We start from the raw sequence: 18,565 nt of genomic DNA, 5'->3' as shown, positions 1-18,565 counted from the left end.
CAATCAGCAGCCCAGTGATTGAGGACCACTGATCTAAAGTATTTAAAACTTATTATTATAGTAGTATTAAGCAAGTGCTGATAATAGACAAGTTAGACTCCACATTAAAGCAGCAGAGCTTTTATTATGCCATGGTTGACCACATCTGGTTCTTCTGGTCGTGATCACATAATAAATACATTTAAGGGTTCTGTTATAATACTGCTCTTTTGAGACTCTGTTGAGATGCACATCATACAAAGCATCTTTAGTGTTTCCCTGTTTTCTACAAAACCAAACTGAAAAAAGAAGGCATGACAGGTCTGTGTCACTAGTTAAAATTATTATTCTGGATTTGAACATAGTTCTGAAGATTTTGGATAATGTATGTACACAAGTCAGCAAAAAATATAACACTGTTCTAGTTTGTTTTTGGATTTCTTAATTTTAAAAAATTATATATTGTACCTTTCAACTCTGACTCCATGGACAATATATGCAACCGATTAGTCTGCCGGCCTATTGTTATTTTTTAATATTGTATTTTACTTTTACTTAAAGTGGCATCACTGAAAAAGTGCAGGTTTTGTTAAAAAATGCTGGAAACTGATGTTTTTTTTACTTCAATTGAACTGTAAACAAGCTTAGGTGGACTTAAGAGGAGGACTAAACTATTCACTGACACCACAACTTTTTGAAGCATGTCTTATGCTGAAGCCAAAAGTGTGCTTGACTTGTCTCTTCGCTGTGCATCAAATTTTCAGATGTCTTCAAAAGGTTTGCTTCTCCTTTACTGCTTATATGTCTACGTACAAGATAAACCCATGGAGACTTCAAATGTGATTTAAAGTCAGGTCTTGCCACCAATTTATGCAGTTCCACAACTCCATTATAAAGTGCAATTAAAAGGGTAAAAGACAATGTCAGGTGAAAAAGCATTTCTTATGGTTAAGATGTGCCATCCAAGTCCAATGAAACTACACGCACCACCAAACTCCAATCTTGATGGTTAAAACAAAAAAAAAGCTTAGTTAATTAAAAACCAGAGGAACAGCTTTAACCTTGAGGGGATCTTGGCACTACTAATATTTAGCTGAATTATTGGCATTAGCTAATTACAAGCCTACTGTCTAACGGTCAGCGGGCTTTGCTTTGAAGTCAAGTGAAGCTCTTCACGTCACGGATGCGTGGAGAGAAGAAGGGAGGACAGGCACTGGATGAGCGCAGGCTGCAGGGTGTACCATCCTCCCTGATTTGATTTCCTGTCCGCATCCCTCCTGTCATTTACAAATGCAATTAGAGTCGAAGAAATAGGCATGGAAGAGCCGGGAATGGCTGCTGCAAATTTGCCAAATTAAACGGCATGCCACAGGCCACGAATTGCACAATTTATAATGATAATTAAAGGAGCATCAATCTGTGAAGTCTTCTGTGCACAACTTGAAGTATCAGCAAACTGCGGTTAGTTTTTGGGGAAAAAAGGGAGCGGGCGGGTAAGTGTTATTGTGAAAGAGATGGAAAGAGAGAGGGAGAGAGATGCTTGCAGCTCAATTAAAATCCACAAGTATAAACTTTGGCTGGGCAGGGTGACGCTTCCTGTTCTGGCCTGCCTAATCCCGAGACGGTACACTGAGAGAGAACAAAGGCAAACCCCACATGCATACACACACACCTACCCTCCACACACACCGGATATCTAAATCCCCTCAGAAACATGTTGGAAGGAAAGGAGGGGGAAGAATTCAGGCTGCTCGCGTGTGCAGTTTAGGTTTGTGCCTTGGGTCTAAACAAGTTTTAAACTTATCTGTTTATACATTTTCCACAAAATCCAGTTTAATGTACAAAACTTTTTTTAAAGAAAAAACTGCTAAAAGAAACTAAATAATAATCCATCTACAGAACTTTTCAAAGTTTATTTTTTATTCAAGAAACTAGTCATTTTGATTTAGTTTTGAATGTGACAGTAAAGACATTTGTGCTGTACGTTTAACAGAAGGTAATTTTCATGACCATTTTGTCAGTAAAGCCGGTTGTATTATCAGTAGTAAATCTCCAGCACCTGCTTTCAGATGTAGCAGTGTTTACTACACAAAGCCATAGTTCAGTCATAAGCTATGCAAAAAAATATATATAATCACAGACATTTTAACTGGATCGACTCTGAAATCGAAGATAATCATTCTGCAATTTCACAGTTGTTTGTGTCACTTCCTAGTGAACTTTTACTCTTTGTTGCTGCTACATCTGAAAGCACATGAAAATACCACATTAAGGCCCAATCCCAATTTTTTTCCTCTTTCCCCTTCCCTTTGGCCCTTGAAACAGTGTGAAGGGGAGGGGCTTCAAATTTTACTCCTAAGAAAAAAGACAGCACTACAACACCTGAACACATCATCATACGTCATCACAATCTCTTACATCATATGACATTGACAATGGCGACTGCTGTAGTTAATCCAGTTGCATTATTTTTTAGCCATTTATCTTCAGGAAATCACTGAAGGCAACGATATCATGTAATCATAACCATATAATGCGGCAATAAGCTTATAACTGTACTGTGCAGTTACATCATAGCCACATTCATCTCAACACACAAAAACAACAAGCATTATACCAGACACTGAAAAAAGATCATTCCAAGCCACTCTTGAGTGTCATCAAGAGTCAGATGTGAAAGTATGTTGTGAAAAAAACTAATAAATAAAAAACAAAAAATACTAATTTGTGGATCTCCTTACTTCCGGGTGCAGCTAAGCAGCCGTTGTGGTTGGTGTATTCTGGGAAATTTTCTTACCATTTGGTTTCGAATTTGGTCCAAGAAAATGTTAATTTCAAGAGCTGTCTAGCCCTTCCCTGTAGCCCTACACCTTTAAACTAAAGAGAATTCAGAAAAATTGGTAAAGGAAGGGCTAAGGGGTAGAATTGGGATCGGGCCTTAATGACATGTCTTTTCTTTTAACACCTTCAGATTGAGTGTATGAAATAACTCATTCTATGAGATGAGTGGGGGTCACCAGGACACCAGGTTTCTAGGACAGATTCTGGAGTAATAGTTAAGTTAACTTGTTAACTTAATAGTTAAGTTAATAATATTCAGTTTTGCCATCATAGAAGTTAGGTCAGATGAGAAATGGTCGTGCCCAACTGAGCCTGGTTTCTCTCAAGGTTTTTTCCTTCACTTTTGTCAACTGGTGAAGTTTACAATAGTATCTGGATGCAGCCTTTATGATGCAAGCTGAATTTGCATCACTCAGCGATGCCATGTCAGACACAATACACTCAATGGAGCGAGTGACATCACTGGGACGGGTAGGGTTAGGGGTGGGGTTAGGTGAGCCCATTAAAAAGCATTGAATGCAGCTCAGATTGCAGTGCATCCAGACCCCTCTCTAAGTTTGTTCCACATCACTGGCTTTCTTGGATTGAGACTTGTGGAGCTGTGCATCGATGGATTTGCTCTTCAGTGTTTAGACTTCCAGCAGTAAAACTTAAACCACACTAAACTAAACTTCAACTCTGAAAACTGGACTGACACAGTTTTAACTGCCTAGAACTTCTATATTAAGCTGCTTTATACAATTTACATTGTAAAAGTGCTATAGAAATAAAGATGAATTTAATTAAATTAAACATGAATATTATTTGAGTCTTCAACTGCCAATGCATTTCTATATATGCTTTATATATATATCCCTGTTATAACAAATACAACATCTCATCCTCAGCACAGAATAACTTAATTTTAACCCAGTATATTGGTTTAGAAGAATACCTACAAATGGGGCTTTTAAATATACATTTTTAGAGTGAGTGACTGCTGTAAAACAGAGTACTGTAAATGGAATCCAGGTGTTTTTACCTCCAGAATGTGCTCATCCTGTTGTTCTCTGTCCAGCTTCCGAGACGTAGTGGTGACCAGACCTGCAAACACATGAGCACATTTTAACAACCTTGTAAAACCGTCCATATAAAACCAAATTAATTTAGTGCAAGCTGTTAATTAAAATAAAACTTATCAGTGAGAATGCACAGACATTCTGAAAGGGAGGTTTTTGTCAGATTTATTTAACGTCTGGTTGCAATATGGTAGAATAACCCCCATACACACACACATACGTTAAATACCAGAGATTCAGCTGCACAGAACTGCAGAAAAGGGGAATTGTCAGGACTGTTTTAAAGCTGAACAAACAGGCTCGCATTAAACACACACTCACACACTACCTTCCACCAAACACACAACACTCATTATAAAGAGCTTCAAGCTCTGAAAGGATGAGTGAAATGTCAATGCAACCATCACTGGGTTTACTCTACGTGTGAATCTTTTAGTAGTTGTGTGTTTTTTTCTGCGGTGGGTTTTTGAAGATTTCTCTCAAGGGCTTTTCTTTATATTATAGCAAAACACCATTTGAGCTGAACGGAAATCCAGTTGGAAGTGAATTCAAGTGCCGAACCCAGAGAGGAGTGTATAAACAGGCAGACAGAGATCGAACAACAATGCAAATGAGCAAGCGCTTCTGTAAAGAGCGTTTCGATTGCAGATAATAAGCAGACTTGTGTTTCTCCGTCAGGATAATTGTACATTAGATGGGGCAGAGAGCACGCCGGACGTTGCCAGGCCCGGCCACACGAGAGACGCCTGCCGACCGCACCACGTCTGATTAGTGCAGAAAAAGGATTTCCGAAACCAGAAGGCATCAATAGCGCACATGCAGGCTGCAGAAAATAGCCTGGCCGCAACACGCCTCCTGCTCCTGCTCAAAACTGTGTTAGGCTGCTAACCGTCTCCTTCTCCTTTTCTCTCGCAGTCGTACACGGAAAATGAAAATAAACTGAATGTGGGCAGTCATGAAAATCTCTGCACGGTAAAACGGTATATTAAAGGCAACGCTATGTTTATAGACCAAGAACCTAACTGGAATGGAAAAGGACATTAAATAGGAAGGAATTTATTGTACATCCAATATATTTTTACACTCTTAAGTAATAGCATTTTCGAGCTAATCTAAGGCTGTGTTTTTTGTGTCAATATGATCACAAACAGATGATGCAAAAACAGGTGTGAACAGGTCTAAAACAGTTTAAAGGAACACTCCAGCTTTTTTTTTTTTTTTGAAAAAGGCTCATTGTACAACTTAAACAGTTGACTTGAACCATTTTAAATCCATTCACAGCAGATTTCTTTTAGCTTAGCTTAGCATAATGAATTGATTAAAATTGAACATTAGAATTTCATTAAAAAAAAGAGTGTTAAAATTGATTGTTCCTTTGAACTTTTCCAATTTTGACCACTTCACTTGTGTGTAGATGTGGTTGAATGTGTTCAAACTGTTACAAAACCCACCTGTACTCTCTGCTTACTGACCTCATTTGTAAACATTACAGAACATTATTAAAAAGTGCTGACTAGATGGGATTTGAACTTTCTGTCGACAATCCTATGTTTGGTAAAAAATAACAATAAGGGAATGTTCTCTTCAAAGACCTAATAATAAAAGGACACAGTGTTCAGCATAGTTTTATTAGCATAGTTTCTTGTTTAAAAGCAATTTTTTCAGTGTTAAAAAAATCTATAAAGACAGTTAGTCATTTTACTTTATACAAAACAAGTGTAGTATAATTTTCATCAGTCCTTATGTCGCATAATCCCTTGAATAAAATGTCTGTTTTTATCCATAATGACACTCATTCTGATTACTTTTAATGTTCTAAAATATTCATTAAAGTTAATGTAAAGTTATTTGTAAACAATATATTATAAAATTTTAATTTAGCCAAAGTTTACATGTCCAAACTATAAATGCTGCCTCTGAAACTCATCAAACAAAGGAAAGGGAGTTATATAAGTTAATTTTTTTTCTTTCATTAATCAGTTTATAAAGTATATTTAATTGATTTTACCAATTTAACAATTATGCAGCATTATTAACTGTAAAAATATGAAAATTATGCAAATATGACTTTTTTCTAATAAAGACTATGTCATGAATCTACATAATCAATTGAAGTCAGAATTATTAGCCCCCCAGAATTTTTGGCCCCCTTGTTTATTTTTTGACCAAATTCTGTTTAACAAAGAGAAGATTTTTTCAACACATTTCTAAACATAATAGTTTTAATGACTCATTTCTAATAACTTATCTTTGCCATAATGATAGTAAATAATATTTGACTAGATATTTTTCAAGACACTTCTATATAGCTTAAAGTTAAAGGCTTAGCTAGGTGAATAAGTTAACTAGGCAGATTAGGGTTATTTAGCAAGTTATTGTATAAGACTATGTAAAAAAGAAATAGCTTAAAGGGGCTAATCATTTTGACCCTAAAGTGTTTTTTTATATTAAAACTGCTTTTATTCTAGCTGAAATAAAACAAAAAGACTTTCACCAGAGGAAAAAATATTATCATTATTAATAATAAATGTCCATGCTCTGTTAAACATCATTTGGGAAATATTTAAAAGAGAAAAAAATCTAAGGGAGGCTAATAATTCTGACTTCCACTGAATATGCTCCATATGGATGCACATTAAACTAAACCCCATTTTTCAGCTGAAATGAACAACTTTGCACCAGATATCATTCCACATGAGCATATATGTGCACTGCTGCTGGATAGACCTTAAGAACACGCTGCTAAAAAGACGCCCATGTTTGTACCCACAGTCCATTTCTTCCCCAGCCAAAAAAGCAGTGGTCTCCTGCATGGCAAACTAAGCATGGCCAAAGAAAATTACAGTTCAGCCATTTTTGGAAAAAGAAAAACAAGAACATTCAAGCTGAAAGATGCAAGAGTTAACGTGTAGAGAAAGCGAGCAAGAAAATACAAAAGAATCAAACAAAACAACTTGACAAATGACTGAATGACCATACAAACAAATTAAACGAACAAACACACAAACTTTTGTGTACTTCAATTCAATTCAACTGAGAACACAAACAAATGTAACAAACAAACTAACAAACAAATAAATAATTAATAAATAAATATTAAACAAACTCACAATTACCAGTGATCTAGCAGCTGCAGATCACTGGAGAACTGCAAATCTGTCAGGGTACTGGACTTCAATTTCTATTAAGCACCTCACACACACAACACACCAGTTCCAGTTCTCTCCCTGATTGCACACACACAGCTGGAAATGAACCATAGACTGATTACATGGACTATATATTCACCTCTCTCTCACACACACACACACACACTCACACACACATTGCTGAGTCCTGTTTTAAGTTTACCTGTAACATTGTGAAATGTTTTCTTTGTCTAGTCTTACTTTGCCTTTAGATTCTTTTCTTGTTTCAATGTTTATCCTGTTCGCAGCCTGCACCGACCTCTGAAAATGAACACTGAATAAATATGTATTGTTTTGGTCATAAAAAACATTATTAAAATACATCAAGCCATAATTTCAAGGTATTTGTACAAGTCAGGATTTGAACTCGGGCCATTTGCAGTTACTTTGTGCACACGCATGAGCCACTAGCCTACATGAGATTTTTTCTACCCTGTCAGTTAAGCGTAAATTTCTCAGGTGTCGAAACACTTCTCAAATGACCAATGCTTTGAATCGCTTTAGTCACGTGACCTGGGTGTTTCGGATCATGCTTTAGTGCAGTGTTTCGAAACACTTGCTCTTCGGGATCTCGTCACTGTGTTAAAACATCAGTTTCATGTCAGCCATCTCTAGCCTTTAAAGCAGGGGTGGGTAAACTCTGTCCTGGAGGGCCGGTGTCCTGCACAGTTTAGTTCCAACTCTGATCACACACACCTGCTTATAGATTTCTAGTGATCTTGAAGACACTGATTAGCATGTTCAGGTGTGTTTGATTAGTGTTGCAGCTAAACTATGCAGGACACAGGCCCTCCAGGACCGAGTTTGCCCACCCCTGCTTTAAAGCCTTGCCTTGTTACTTTGTTTATCCTGTTTTCCACCTGCACCGACCTCTGTCTTTGACCACAACTATGCTATTGGATTACTCCTATGATGCCATTTGCTCCTGTTTGACCATTGCCTGTTTAAGCTGTTAATAAACTGTGTTTGGTCCCTCAAACAATTTTAACAAATAAACACGTTTGTGTATTTCAATAAAATTAATTTAAACTGATCACGCATAAATATATAACTAACAAAATAAACTTTTGTGTATTCCAATTCCATTCAACCAACAAAAGAAACAAATTTAACAAACAAACTTTTGTGTATATCGGTTAAATAAATTTTAACTGACCATATGTAAAATATTCAAAAACAAACAAACCTTTGTGTACTTTAAATTAATTCAACTGACCACACAAACAAACTTAACAAACAAACAACAAACATTTTGTGTATTTAAAAAAAAAATCTTTCAACTGACCTCAAGTAAAATATTTTACAAACAGACAAACTTTTGTGTATTTCGAAGCTGTTTCATTTTATTTTATGGTCATTGACAATACATCAGCCATAATTGAATGAACATAGTTATAGTTGACCAAACAACTAGTTATAAAGCCTACCAAGGACACCAGAAAACTAGCTTAAATTAATCTACTAGCTATCAGATGGTGTTGTTCACCCTCATTATTTCTAAGAAAGAAAATTAATTTTGCCGAGAGATTTCATTATTTGATCTGTCTGTGTAGTCTGAGCTACTAACAGCTGCGTTTGTTTCGCTGAGCACAAGCATGTGACCCTCGGCTAAAAATCCTCTCCACTAACCGCTCAACTCCTTCAGTAAACACATAGTGAAATCTCACATATAATGATAGCGCTGCCACACTGCCTCTAGAGAACAGAAATGGATAAAAATCAGAAAGAAAACAGAAAAAAAGAGCATCGAAATGCCTGGGTAAATGACACTCTGGCCTTTTCTCTAAAACACTTCGGCTTGGGAGGGAAAAAAAGAAGGGCTATTTTCTCTTTCTAGCTCTCTTGAACTCTCCCTTGCTTAGGCCGAGGCCCATTGATGGACTTTAGAAGAGGTATCGTTTAGCAGGCAAGAATGCAACACCTCGTATAAGAGACCAAGGCACCACATTCCTCATTAAGGCTCTCGAACACATGTTAAAGCGCACACACTTATAAAAACACACATGCACTGCTCTTAAACAGATGAATGTGCATGCAAAATGCTCTCAAGGCCCACTAACAAGCACAAAACAGTCTATGCCACGGCTACACAGATAAATGAGCGCATACACAAAGTGGGCAGACATGGGCAATGTTCCCAAACACTCCCTCCCTAACCCTCCTTCCCATTCCAAAACATACTGTGTGTGTGTGTGGCAGCCATTGCAGCACTGAGAAAGAGAGATATAAGGGCAACAGTTGAGGTTGAGGGGGAAGTCTTTGCTTGGTTTGTGTGTGTCAGAAAACGTCTTGCATTAGCCTTACACCATTAACCTCCTGCTGAACGCTCAACAGAGCCTATCAAAAAGACACTCTTCCACACTCACGCACAAATATGTGCTCGGTTAAGAGAAAAGCATGCAAATACTGAAACATTTCAACTTATCTTCTAATATTTTTGTTATAGAGTTGGATGTAATACGTTCCACATTAATGCATTACTATAATTCAATTACATTTTTGGGCATTGCAGTAATGTAACAAATTACATTTGATGTGTGTAATGTGTGCAAATTGATTACTGTTACTAAAGTTAAAGTAATTGTGTAACTTGCGTTACTTACAAATTATAAACAGATTACATTGACTATATATTGACCTCTCTCACAAACACATTGCTGAGTCTTGTTGTATGTTTACCTGTAACATTCTGAAGCATTTTTGCTGTCTAGTCTCACTGTGCCTTTAGAGCCTTGCCTTACTTCTTTTTTTATCATGTTTGCAGCCTGCACCGACCTCTGCCTGTGAACACGTATACGCTATGGTAGTACCCTCATGATGCCGTTTGCTCCTGTTTGGCCACTGCCTGCCTGACTAAGCTGCTAATAGGTGTGGGCAAAGCGAAGCTTAATGTAACACTGAAACAGTCTAAGCAAATGTGTCGAAGCTTCAAAACGTTTTGTAACCCGTACCTACAGTGACTAGTAGTCATTATATGTATTGCTCTGAAACAGCAAGTATACTTTTTAGAAGAAAATAATGCTTCTTTTAAATCACATTTTCCGCTGCAACATCAATTAATGAGCACACGCTTTTAAATTACCTAAAGAAAGTGGTTGCTTCTTTAAGTGGAAATCCAGACATTACTTTGATTTCATTAATTGTGTAAAAACAAAAATATTACAGTCTATGTCCAGTCTTTAAAAAACTTTCGACAACTCACCGCCAAGAGGACACTGGGACTCGAAAACACACTGGCAAAACTCAGCTTAATCAGGCTAAATTAGATTTTTGTGCAGAATCAGAAGTGAAGGTATTTTCTGTATGCGAAAAGAAGCGTAGCTGCTTATGGGACCGTTCATATACAGTATAGCGTCTTTTGCATGTACAAGTTCGTTATTTCCGATGTAGGTGCGTGGCTTGCGTGCGCTCGCGTTTTTCAGGCGCAACCAGTTGAAAACCTTCGAAATTAAGTTTATTTTGTATTTTATATGTATATTTTATGTTTTAAAAGTAACTTCAAAGTAAAGCAATTAGTAATCTGATAACTTTTTACATTAAGTAATTAGTAATTTAATCAGATTACAATTTTCCAGTAGTAGTCAGTAATTTATAATCTATTACTTTTTAAAGTAATCTTACCCAAAAGTAGTAACTAACAAATGAATAAAGTCCCATTCAATTGTGTTCTTTGGTCATTCAAAACCATGCAACTATGTTTATATATAAGTATTTACAAGTATTTACAAGTGAACAAGTATATTAATGATGAAAATACCATTTCAGGTTTTCTGGGATTTTTTAAAATGATGTAATATGTAAATATATGTTAAACCAACTTCTTTTCCCCCAGCCTATGTGTTCTGTATTTATAGATTCACTTAAATGCTGATGTCCCCCTACATTTCTCAAAGCAGGAGCTCTTAAACTCATTGGTAGATAAAGCAGACATCATCTGAATAAATCCCATCAGTCTCGTCTGGTGGCTTCAGCTCAGTCTCCGCATTTAGAAACCGAAGGCCCCTGGAAATGGGGCAGCTGATGGTAGGAAATTCCTATCGGAGAGTGACTGAGATTACAAACACTGAGCTTTCAGACCTCCACTCCGTTCGCTGTGCTAACTCCATTTAGAGTGTGGGTCAGGAAGAGAGAGAGAGAATGAACAAGAATAAAGAGACAAATCCCTGGCAGATAATGTCTCTTTCAAAACATTCTTTCTGATTTGAGTATTCCAGCGCTCATGGCTCACTCATGCATGGGGACGACCTGGATTTACCACACTAAATCAGAGCATTCCTGTCTCTGTGTGCACAAGGTCATGTTCGTATTAAGACTGTAACATTGATTTTTTTCTGTACATCACAAGGTATGGCACACTGCCACAAAAAGTGTCTATTTTGTCCTTTAAGGATGAAGTGATACCAAAAGAAATTGAAATCCTTTAATCCTCACAGCCAAGATTCGAACCAGCAACCCAGTGACCTTCTTGCTGTGAGGCGACAGCACTACTTACTGCGCCACTGCTTCGCCATCTATATGTGTGTGTGTGTGTGTGTATATATGTGTACATACATAGAAATTATATATGCATTATATATATATATATACACACACACACACACACACACACACATTATATATGATTATAGTGTTATACAAATAATTCCAAAAATGCAAAAATAAGTCCCTGAAACGTCCAGTTCTGTAATCCTAAAGTCAATTTAGTTTGTTTGTTTTTCACTACTTCCTAGTAGTCTGTAATTTATAGTCTACAAAAGCATAGAAATAGTTTTAAGCAATGTGCGAGTTGACATTATTATGTGACTCACTTTGTAAAATAAAACAAACAAAACATGTCTTGAGCGCTCAAAAGCACTAATTAGAATGCTGTTGGAATGCCACTGTCATTTATATTATTCATTTAAAACTTAACAAACAAACCTAATGCAGTACGTATTAGGGCTGCACGATATTGGAAAAATCGAACATTACGATATTTTGTTATTTTGTTAACATTATATATTGTGAGATGAATACGATTTCACCAGATGACTTGAATATCTCTATATGAAAAGAATTTATCTTTTGAGATTGATTGGGATGATTCTTTAGGGAAGTGCATCTAATAAACAAATTAAAAGCATAGATAAATGCAGTAAAGAAAAAGTTCAAATTAAAACAATGACAATTTCTTATGCTGTCACCGACTCGGTCCCAGTCATTCCCCTCGCTGGCCAGCAGAGGCCACCATCTCCGGACTTCTATGATCAATGATCAATTATAATCAAGACTCAACATTTCAAAACATGTGATGTAACTGTTGCGAATGATCACATTGTGATATCGATGCTGAAACGATATAAAGTAGAGCCCTGGTACATAAGAATACACATGGCATACTGTATTTTTTGTTCGGCTTGAATATAGTTACACACACTTTATTTATGAAGCATAAAATCTTGTGTCTCTCAGAATGTGTCTGTAAAGTTTCAGCTCAAAACACCCATCAGATTATTTATTATACATTTCAGAAAATTTGCAATTTTGCTCTAAAGACAATGTAGCTGTTTTTGTTGTCTGTGCCTTTAATACTAGTTCTCCCTGTCCACCGTTCCCATGTGCCTGTCAGAATGTGCCTCAATCTCCGCCTCTGAGATAAACAGCTCCGTTAGATAAACAGCACAGTGACAAACATGAATGAAGCAGATGTCACTAAACGTTTGTGAGAAATACTACTGTAAGAACTTTACCAACGGTTATTTGATGTATTTGATGTGGAGTTAATTCAAGTCTTTCTGCAACGATAAGTCACACACAATGTCGTTACAAGGTTGCACGCACAAAAATAAACCTGATTTAACATCCACAAATGGGGAATGAAGCGTCTTCTTTATAATTGTACTGACATGTGGCTGTGGTGATACAGTGGAGTAAAATCGCTTTAAATCATCACAAACATGCACTGTTTTAAAAATGTTTTAAACTTGTAAAACTTATTCTTGATCACATTTGATGATGATTAATGATCACAGAGAGCTAAACAGATTTGCACATGTCTTGACATGATTATACGCGTTACTACGGAAACATGTTAATATGCAGCTGTCAATCAATTCGGTGGGCGGGGTAACTGCACACCTACGTCACGCGGTGGGCTTCAAAATGGGAGGGATTTGAATCCTATTTTAACTTCAGGAAATAAAAAAATTATTGTTCTTATATCACCCTAATATGACAGTGAACACACTATACCTATACAGTTCTGCACAAACAGCTTCAAAAAGATGATTTTTATCATAGGTGCATATAAATGCCTGAATAATAATATGTATAAATGTTCATTTGAATGGTTTATTAATCATCTATCTACGCATTCTGACCGATCCTAAAAAACCACCAGCTAAACTTAAATAACTTCAAGCAAACAATGCAATTCTTAATTTGGTAATAAAAAATGAATCATTAACAAAGTATGAAAATACAATAATTAAGCACATTATGCATGTGTTAAAATGAAGAATACAGCATTTGTAGCGGTATTTACAAACTGCTTACTAACATCTTTTAATAAAGACTTAATGCTTAACAAATAATGAACAAACTATTTGCTAATGCTTAATAAATGATTCATAGTGTGTAGTTAATATAAAGTGTTCCTCTACTGTTTTGTCATGCAAATAGTCTCACACATGCTGAAGGCCATGTTTTAAAAGCGCCATAGTGAAGTCAACCTTCTAATGGCTTACTAATAATATCTGGTCTGCATGTTAAATGAGAACAAGAATTGCATTATTTTCATTGTCTAGGAAACGGAACCAAATACTTTCCCCTGCCAATGAAAGAAATGCAATGTTTCTCAAATGTCCATGGAAGATTCTTCCGGACACTTTCATGGACCCGCTCGGCTGGGTTGACCATCAGGGAGATTTCTGGTGTGTGAAATCCGTCGGTTAGCAGTAAACAAGCGGGACAGGTGTGCTGCTGGATATGCTTCACAAGCCTCTAAAACCCTGCAACTTTATCCACAGGAATGAGTGAGCAGGAGGGAGGGGGAATGATTTGTGTGTTTTCCCCTTCTGCACCTCGCGTTACTTTTCATTCCTTAATAACCTTTTGTGTCTCGTGCCAACTGTGGGAGCCTAAAAAGCAGAAAATGACAGGAAGTCGTTGGACATACTATCCAGTTCTTTTCAAGCTTCCTCTGCGTTGGGTTGATCCCTTTGAAAAATGTGCATGGCATTGTAGTGTACCAACCAGTTTTTTCTCTCTCTGAAAAACTGAAAGATGATATGAAAGTGGAAGGGAGTATAGAAGAGAGGGGAGCAGGTCTTGAGAATCATTTTGGCTATATCCTCCCTTCACTCCAATTAAATAAGCAGTGTGGAGCTCAAACGCACAGGGGTGGCTCATAGACTTCTAATTACCTGAGCTGATTTCTATCCCGGCATCCAGTGCTCTCCATAGTGTCAGTACAGCTAGCCATAACTGGTGTGGTAATAGGACAAAGAAGGAGCTAATGCTGATATCAGGTATTACACCAGAGGTCTGAGATTTCCTAGAAGTGTGTGTATGTGTGTGTGGTTTGTGCACCAGAACAAGAGCTGTCTGCATTGTTCTGAGCACAATTCCTTCTTGTGCCTGCAAGCTAGAGAAATAATTCCCATACATAATCTACCTGCATACTAAGAGTAAAAAATACTAAGCATGTGAGGTGCTGTTTTAGAATTATTTATATACTATTATGATAATAAAATTGTATACGTCTTAATTTTGATATTATATTTAATAATATAATAATTATATTAGTTTCGTTATATTTGATAAATAGCTAATAAGTATCTTAAAGTAATTTAAGTACTCAAGGTGTCTTTTATCTTAAGGTTCAAGTTCATTTTAGTTCAACAATGCCATTTGCACTGCGCTATTCTGCTACAGTATCTCTTCTTTTAGTGCGTCACTCTATTAGACTGCTTGATATAAGCAATTTATACAGTCTTCTTATTTCATTTTATTTGACATTATTTTACTGGGAAAAGACACAAACGTTATTGTTCATTATCTAATTTTCAGGCTTTGAGCTGAAAAAATTTCTCCTTTGTCTTTTTCCCAGTAATGCACGTAAAAAAAAAAAATCAAATAAGTCTGTTCTCATGAGTGAAGATCCCAATTTCTCTTAATAGGCTTTATTGTATTTAGTCCATTTTAACTATAAATATGCCAACCATGTATTTAATCCAAATTAAAAAAAAGCGTTTTCCTAAGATAAACAGAAAACAGTATCTAAAAATCTGTTAATTCAGTTAGCAAAGCTCCTGTTAAAATTCCAACCCAGGCTCACATTTCAAATTGCAATTGCGATAAGTTTTTGATAATTGAACAGCTCAACTGGAGATTGCGAAATACATGCAAGGAGTTTTTTTTTTTTTTTTTTTTTTGCTGTTTTTGTTTTTTCAAATCCACCAGGGGTCACCAGGGGTGAGCTTTATCAGATCTCAAATTTCTCTCCTGAGTGACATTCGCCCCTGCAGTTCTTGCGTAAATCCACTAGAGGCCGCTGTCGGCTGACAGACTGAATGATCAACTGATCAACCCTAAACCCAACAGACAGTGTTTTCAAAAGCAATCCAGAAAAAGAAAGCCCTTGCGACAGCCTGATTTTTACCACAGTTTTAGATCTTACCACGTGCTCACCCTGTTATTTACTTGTTTACTCGGCCTTTTATTTACTTATGCCTGTTATTTACTTGCCTTTTGTTTTTGTTTTACCTGCGTTCTTCGCCATACTCAACCCCTGTCATTGTGGTCACTTCTTCTCTGCGTATCAAGTCTGCCAGCGTACACGGCGTGCTACTGGGTCCACATGGAGGTAAGGTATCGCAAAAAGAAACAGAAGGCGTCGGCGACGTCATACCACCCCATAGCGTTTCCTTTAAAGACGAAATGTAGCCATACGTAGCTCTGGCTACATAATTTGCGCTCTCGAGAAATGTATATGGGGGTACGTTTTCACAATGAGCCTGTGTTGCAAACTTCATGTTAAAGGTCATGAAGCTAAATGATTTGAATATGCTGTTAAAGGTTTAAAAGAGGTTTTAAAATGCAATTTTCACTGACAAAATCAAATGTAATTTTAGTAACTGTACTGTTGAATAAATAAGAAACAAATGAATCAATACAGAAACAAAAAACCCAACAACACTGGAGCCGGACTTCATACGTTTGTATCATTCATATTTAAATTTGTGTATTCCTCACAACAAAGACCGTCTTACAGATTTGAAACGATATGAGTAAGAAAATGAGTGAACTATCACTTTAAAATGCTGCTGACAGAAAACAGTGATATTTGATCTCTTTCTCTCTCGCTCTTTCTACACATGCGCATTCACTCTGAGAAAAATGAGTAGTCACGTTCGCTTGTGCAAACACACTTGCTCACATAAAGCCTTTTTCCTTTATCACATTGTTCAAAGTCTAACTCAGCGTGGTTCTTTCGAAAAATAGGCTGAAAGCAGCTTTCAGGCAGATAGGTTAATTTCTCTTCAGCGACAGGTATAGTGCAGCAAGGATCTCTTTTACACATACGAATGAGCAAAAAGTGCAGTCATTGAGAGAAAGCATTCCGCGAGGGCAAAAGAAAAGACGAAGAGACTGGCTAACCACCCACATGCCTTACAATGAGCAAAGGCCTCTGGGAAAGACCTTAAAGATATGGAGAAATTACATTATGTCATAATTTTGCCAGTTTTGACATGAATAAAGCACATCTTTGAAGCACAGCTTTGTGTTGTGCACATTAGAGAGTGGTACAATAAACTCTTTACAGAAGATCAAGGAAAATCCTGTTTTCCATGACATGTTCTCTTCAATGAAACACAAAAGCTGCACTAAGATGTGTTTACTGTTGCCAAAAAAAAAAAAAAAAACTCATCCAAAGCACTAGTTACTGCTATCTCTCTTTCTCTTTCACACACACACACACACACACACACACACACACACACACACACACACACACACACACACACACACACACACACACACACACACACACACACACACACCTAAATCAACTAGTCAATACCATTCAAGGTGCTTTTTGTGACCAAGAAGACAGAAATGTCAGCTGAGGAATAAACAATCAAACTCCAAGACTGCAGATGTGCTCTTCACGGCTCTACCAGCGAACCAACAAACAAGTTTATTCTGTTTCTTCCCACAGGTCCTATTTTTTGCAGGGCAGCTTTGTAGACGCGCCAGAGAAGGGCTCTGCAGTTTCTGAGCATGTAATTACTGAGGTTTGGCCTGCTGTATATTTAACTGCTTTATCGTCAGGCGTGACGTTTTGGCCAGGAAAACAGAATACTAATAATAGAGGTCAGTGGTGATAACAATTAAATCCATATTTAATGGAGCGTTCGCAGAAACCTTATTCAAATATAAACAGCACCGGTAGCTATGGTGATATTGAAACCTGTGATAAGGGTTACGAGTTAATTGCTTGATTGCTTGAACCATATTGCATGAAGCGCTTTAAAATGTTGAAATGAAGTTGTATATTGTTGAAATTATAAAAAAACATTGTAGACGGTCTGTAATGCTGTCTGCCCTCTTCTTTTCTCTCTCACATGTACACACAAAATGGCTGCTGTAGTCGTGTAGAGAGATTTGCGGTGATCTCTTACTAGAGCTCTGCTTCAGAGAAATCTCAGTTATTCAGAGTCTGTGATGAAAGTTTAACAGGTTTTGATATGCTGGCACTCACAGAGCCTGTCTGCCATCATATCTTGCCTCAAAACATGTCCCTGCTCTCAATCTCCACAGTTCACTACAGTCCGTATTTCCGAAATACATCTAAACCAGAAATAGAGAAATGAAAAATCCCCCTTCAGGGGGAAAAGTTGGGGATCACACTGCACTTGCTTTTCCGGTGACTTCCATTCATATATGAATGGGAAACTGGGAATTCCAATATTTGTCAAAATAAGAACACAAAGACTACTGAAATCTGAAACAAGCAAGCTGAATTAAAACAATACAAAGTACATTAAAACATGTTTGCAGCATTGAATAAGCGTTAGGTAGACTGTACATCAGTGCTTCTTAAAGCCCACCTCCAATTATATATCTCGAAAGCATAACTTGTGAGAATAAGATTAAAAGGTGGATTTTGCACTTTGATAATTGCATATTTGCACTTTAATGTTTGTTTAAATACTAAAGTTTTTTTTTTTTTTTTTTTTTTTTTTTTGTTATGCATATGCATTTTTTTTTACATTAAATGTTTTTTTGGGGTATATTTCTCCAGGCTTTCGACATTAGTAATTACTGAGATTTGGACCTTTGAACTGAGACTATTGAAACCAATATTTAAAGATTTTGGATTGTTTTTTTAGGTGTTATTGGTTTTATAGGTGAAGTTAATATAATTATGGGTAATGCACCAAAGTAGTAATACGCACCAAAACAGTGACTAAATTCATGTTTAGGAGATATTAAACAGAGAAAAACAAGTCAAAT

At 36.7% G+C, this 18,565-nt stretch overlaps 1 protein-coding gene across 44 annotated transcripts in view; it reads right to left on the bottom strand.

The window, feature by feature from the left end:
* Positions 1 to 18,565, bottom strand: part of fat1a (FAT atypical cadherin 1a) — a 150,315-nt gene that overhangs the window by 85,713 nt on the left and 46,037 nt on the right. For 43 of the 44 annotated variants that reach the window (XR_012394580.1, XR_012394638.1, XR_012394649.1 and 40 more), the window contains exon 4: positions 3,842 to 3,903. Coding sequence is in view for 10 of the 44 variants with exons in the window: in XM_021469232.2 (XP_021324907.1) it covers positions 3,842 to 3,903 (62 nt within the window). In the remaining 34 variants the exon portion in view is untranslated. Of the gene's footprint in view, positions 1 to 1,909; positions 3,218 to 3,420; positions 3,904 to 18,565 lie in introns of those variants that run through there. The other variant, XR_012394827.1, reaches the window with a different exon arrangement.

Source organism: Danio rerio, chromosome 1 (assembly GCF_049306965.1).
Source record: "Danio rerio strain Tuebingen ecotype United States chromosome 1, GRCz12tu, whole genome shotgun sequence".
NCBI lineage: Eukaryota > Metazoa > Chordata > Actinopteri > Cypriniformes > Danionidae > Danio > Danio rerio.
Note: the sequence above shows the minus strand (reverse complement) of the source record. Positions and strands in the feature narration are given on the sequence as shown.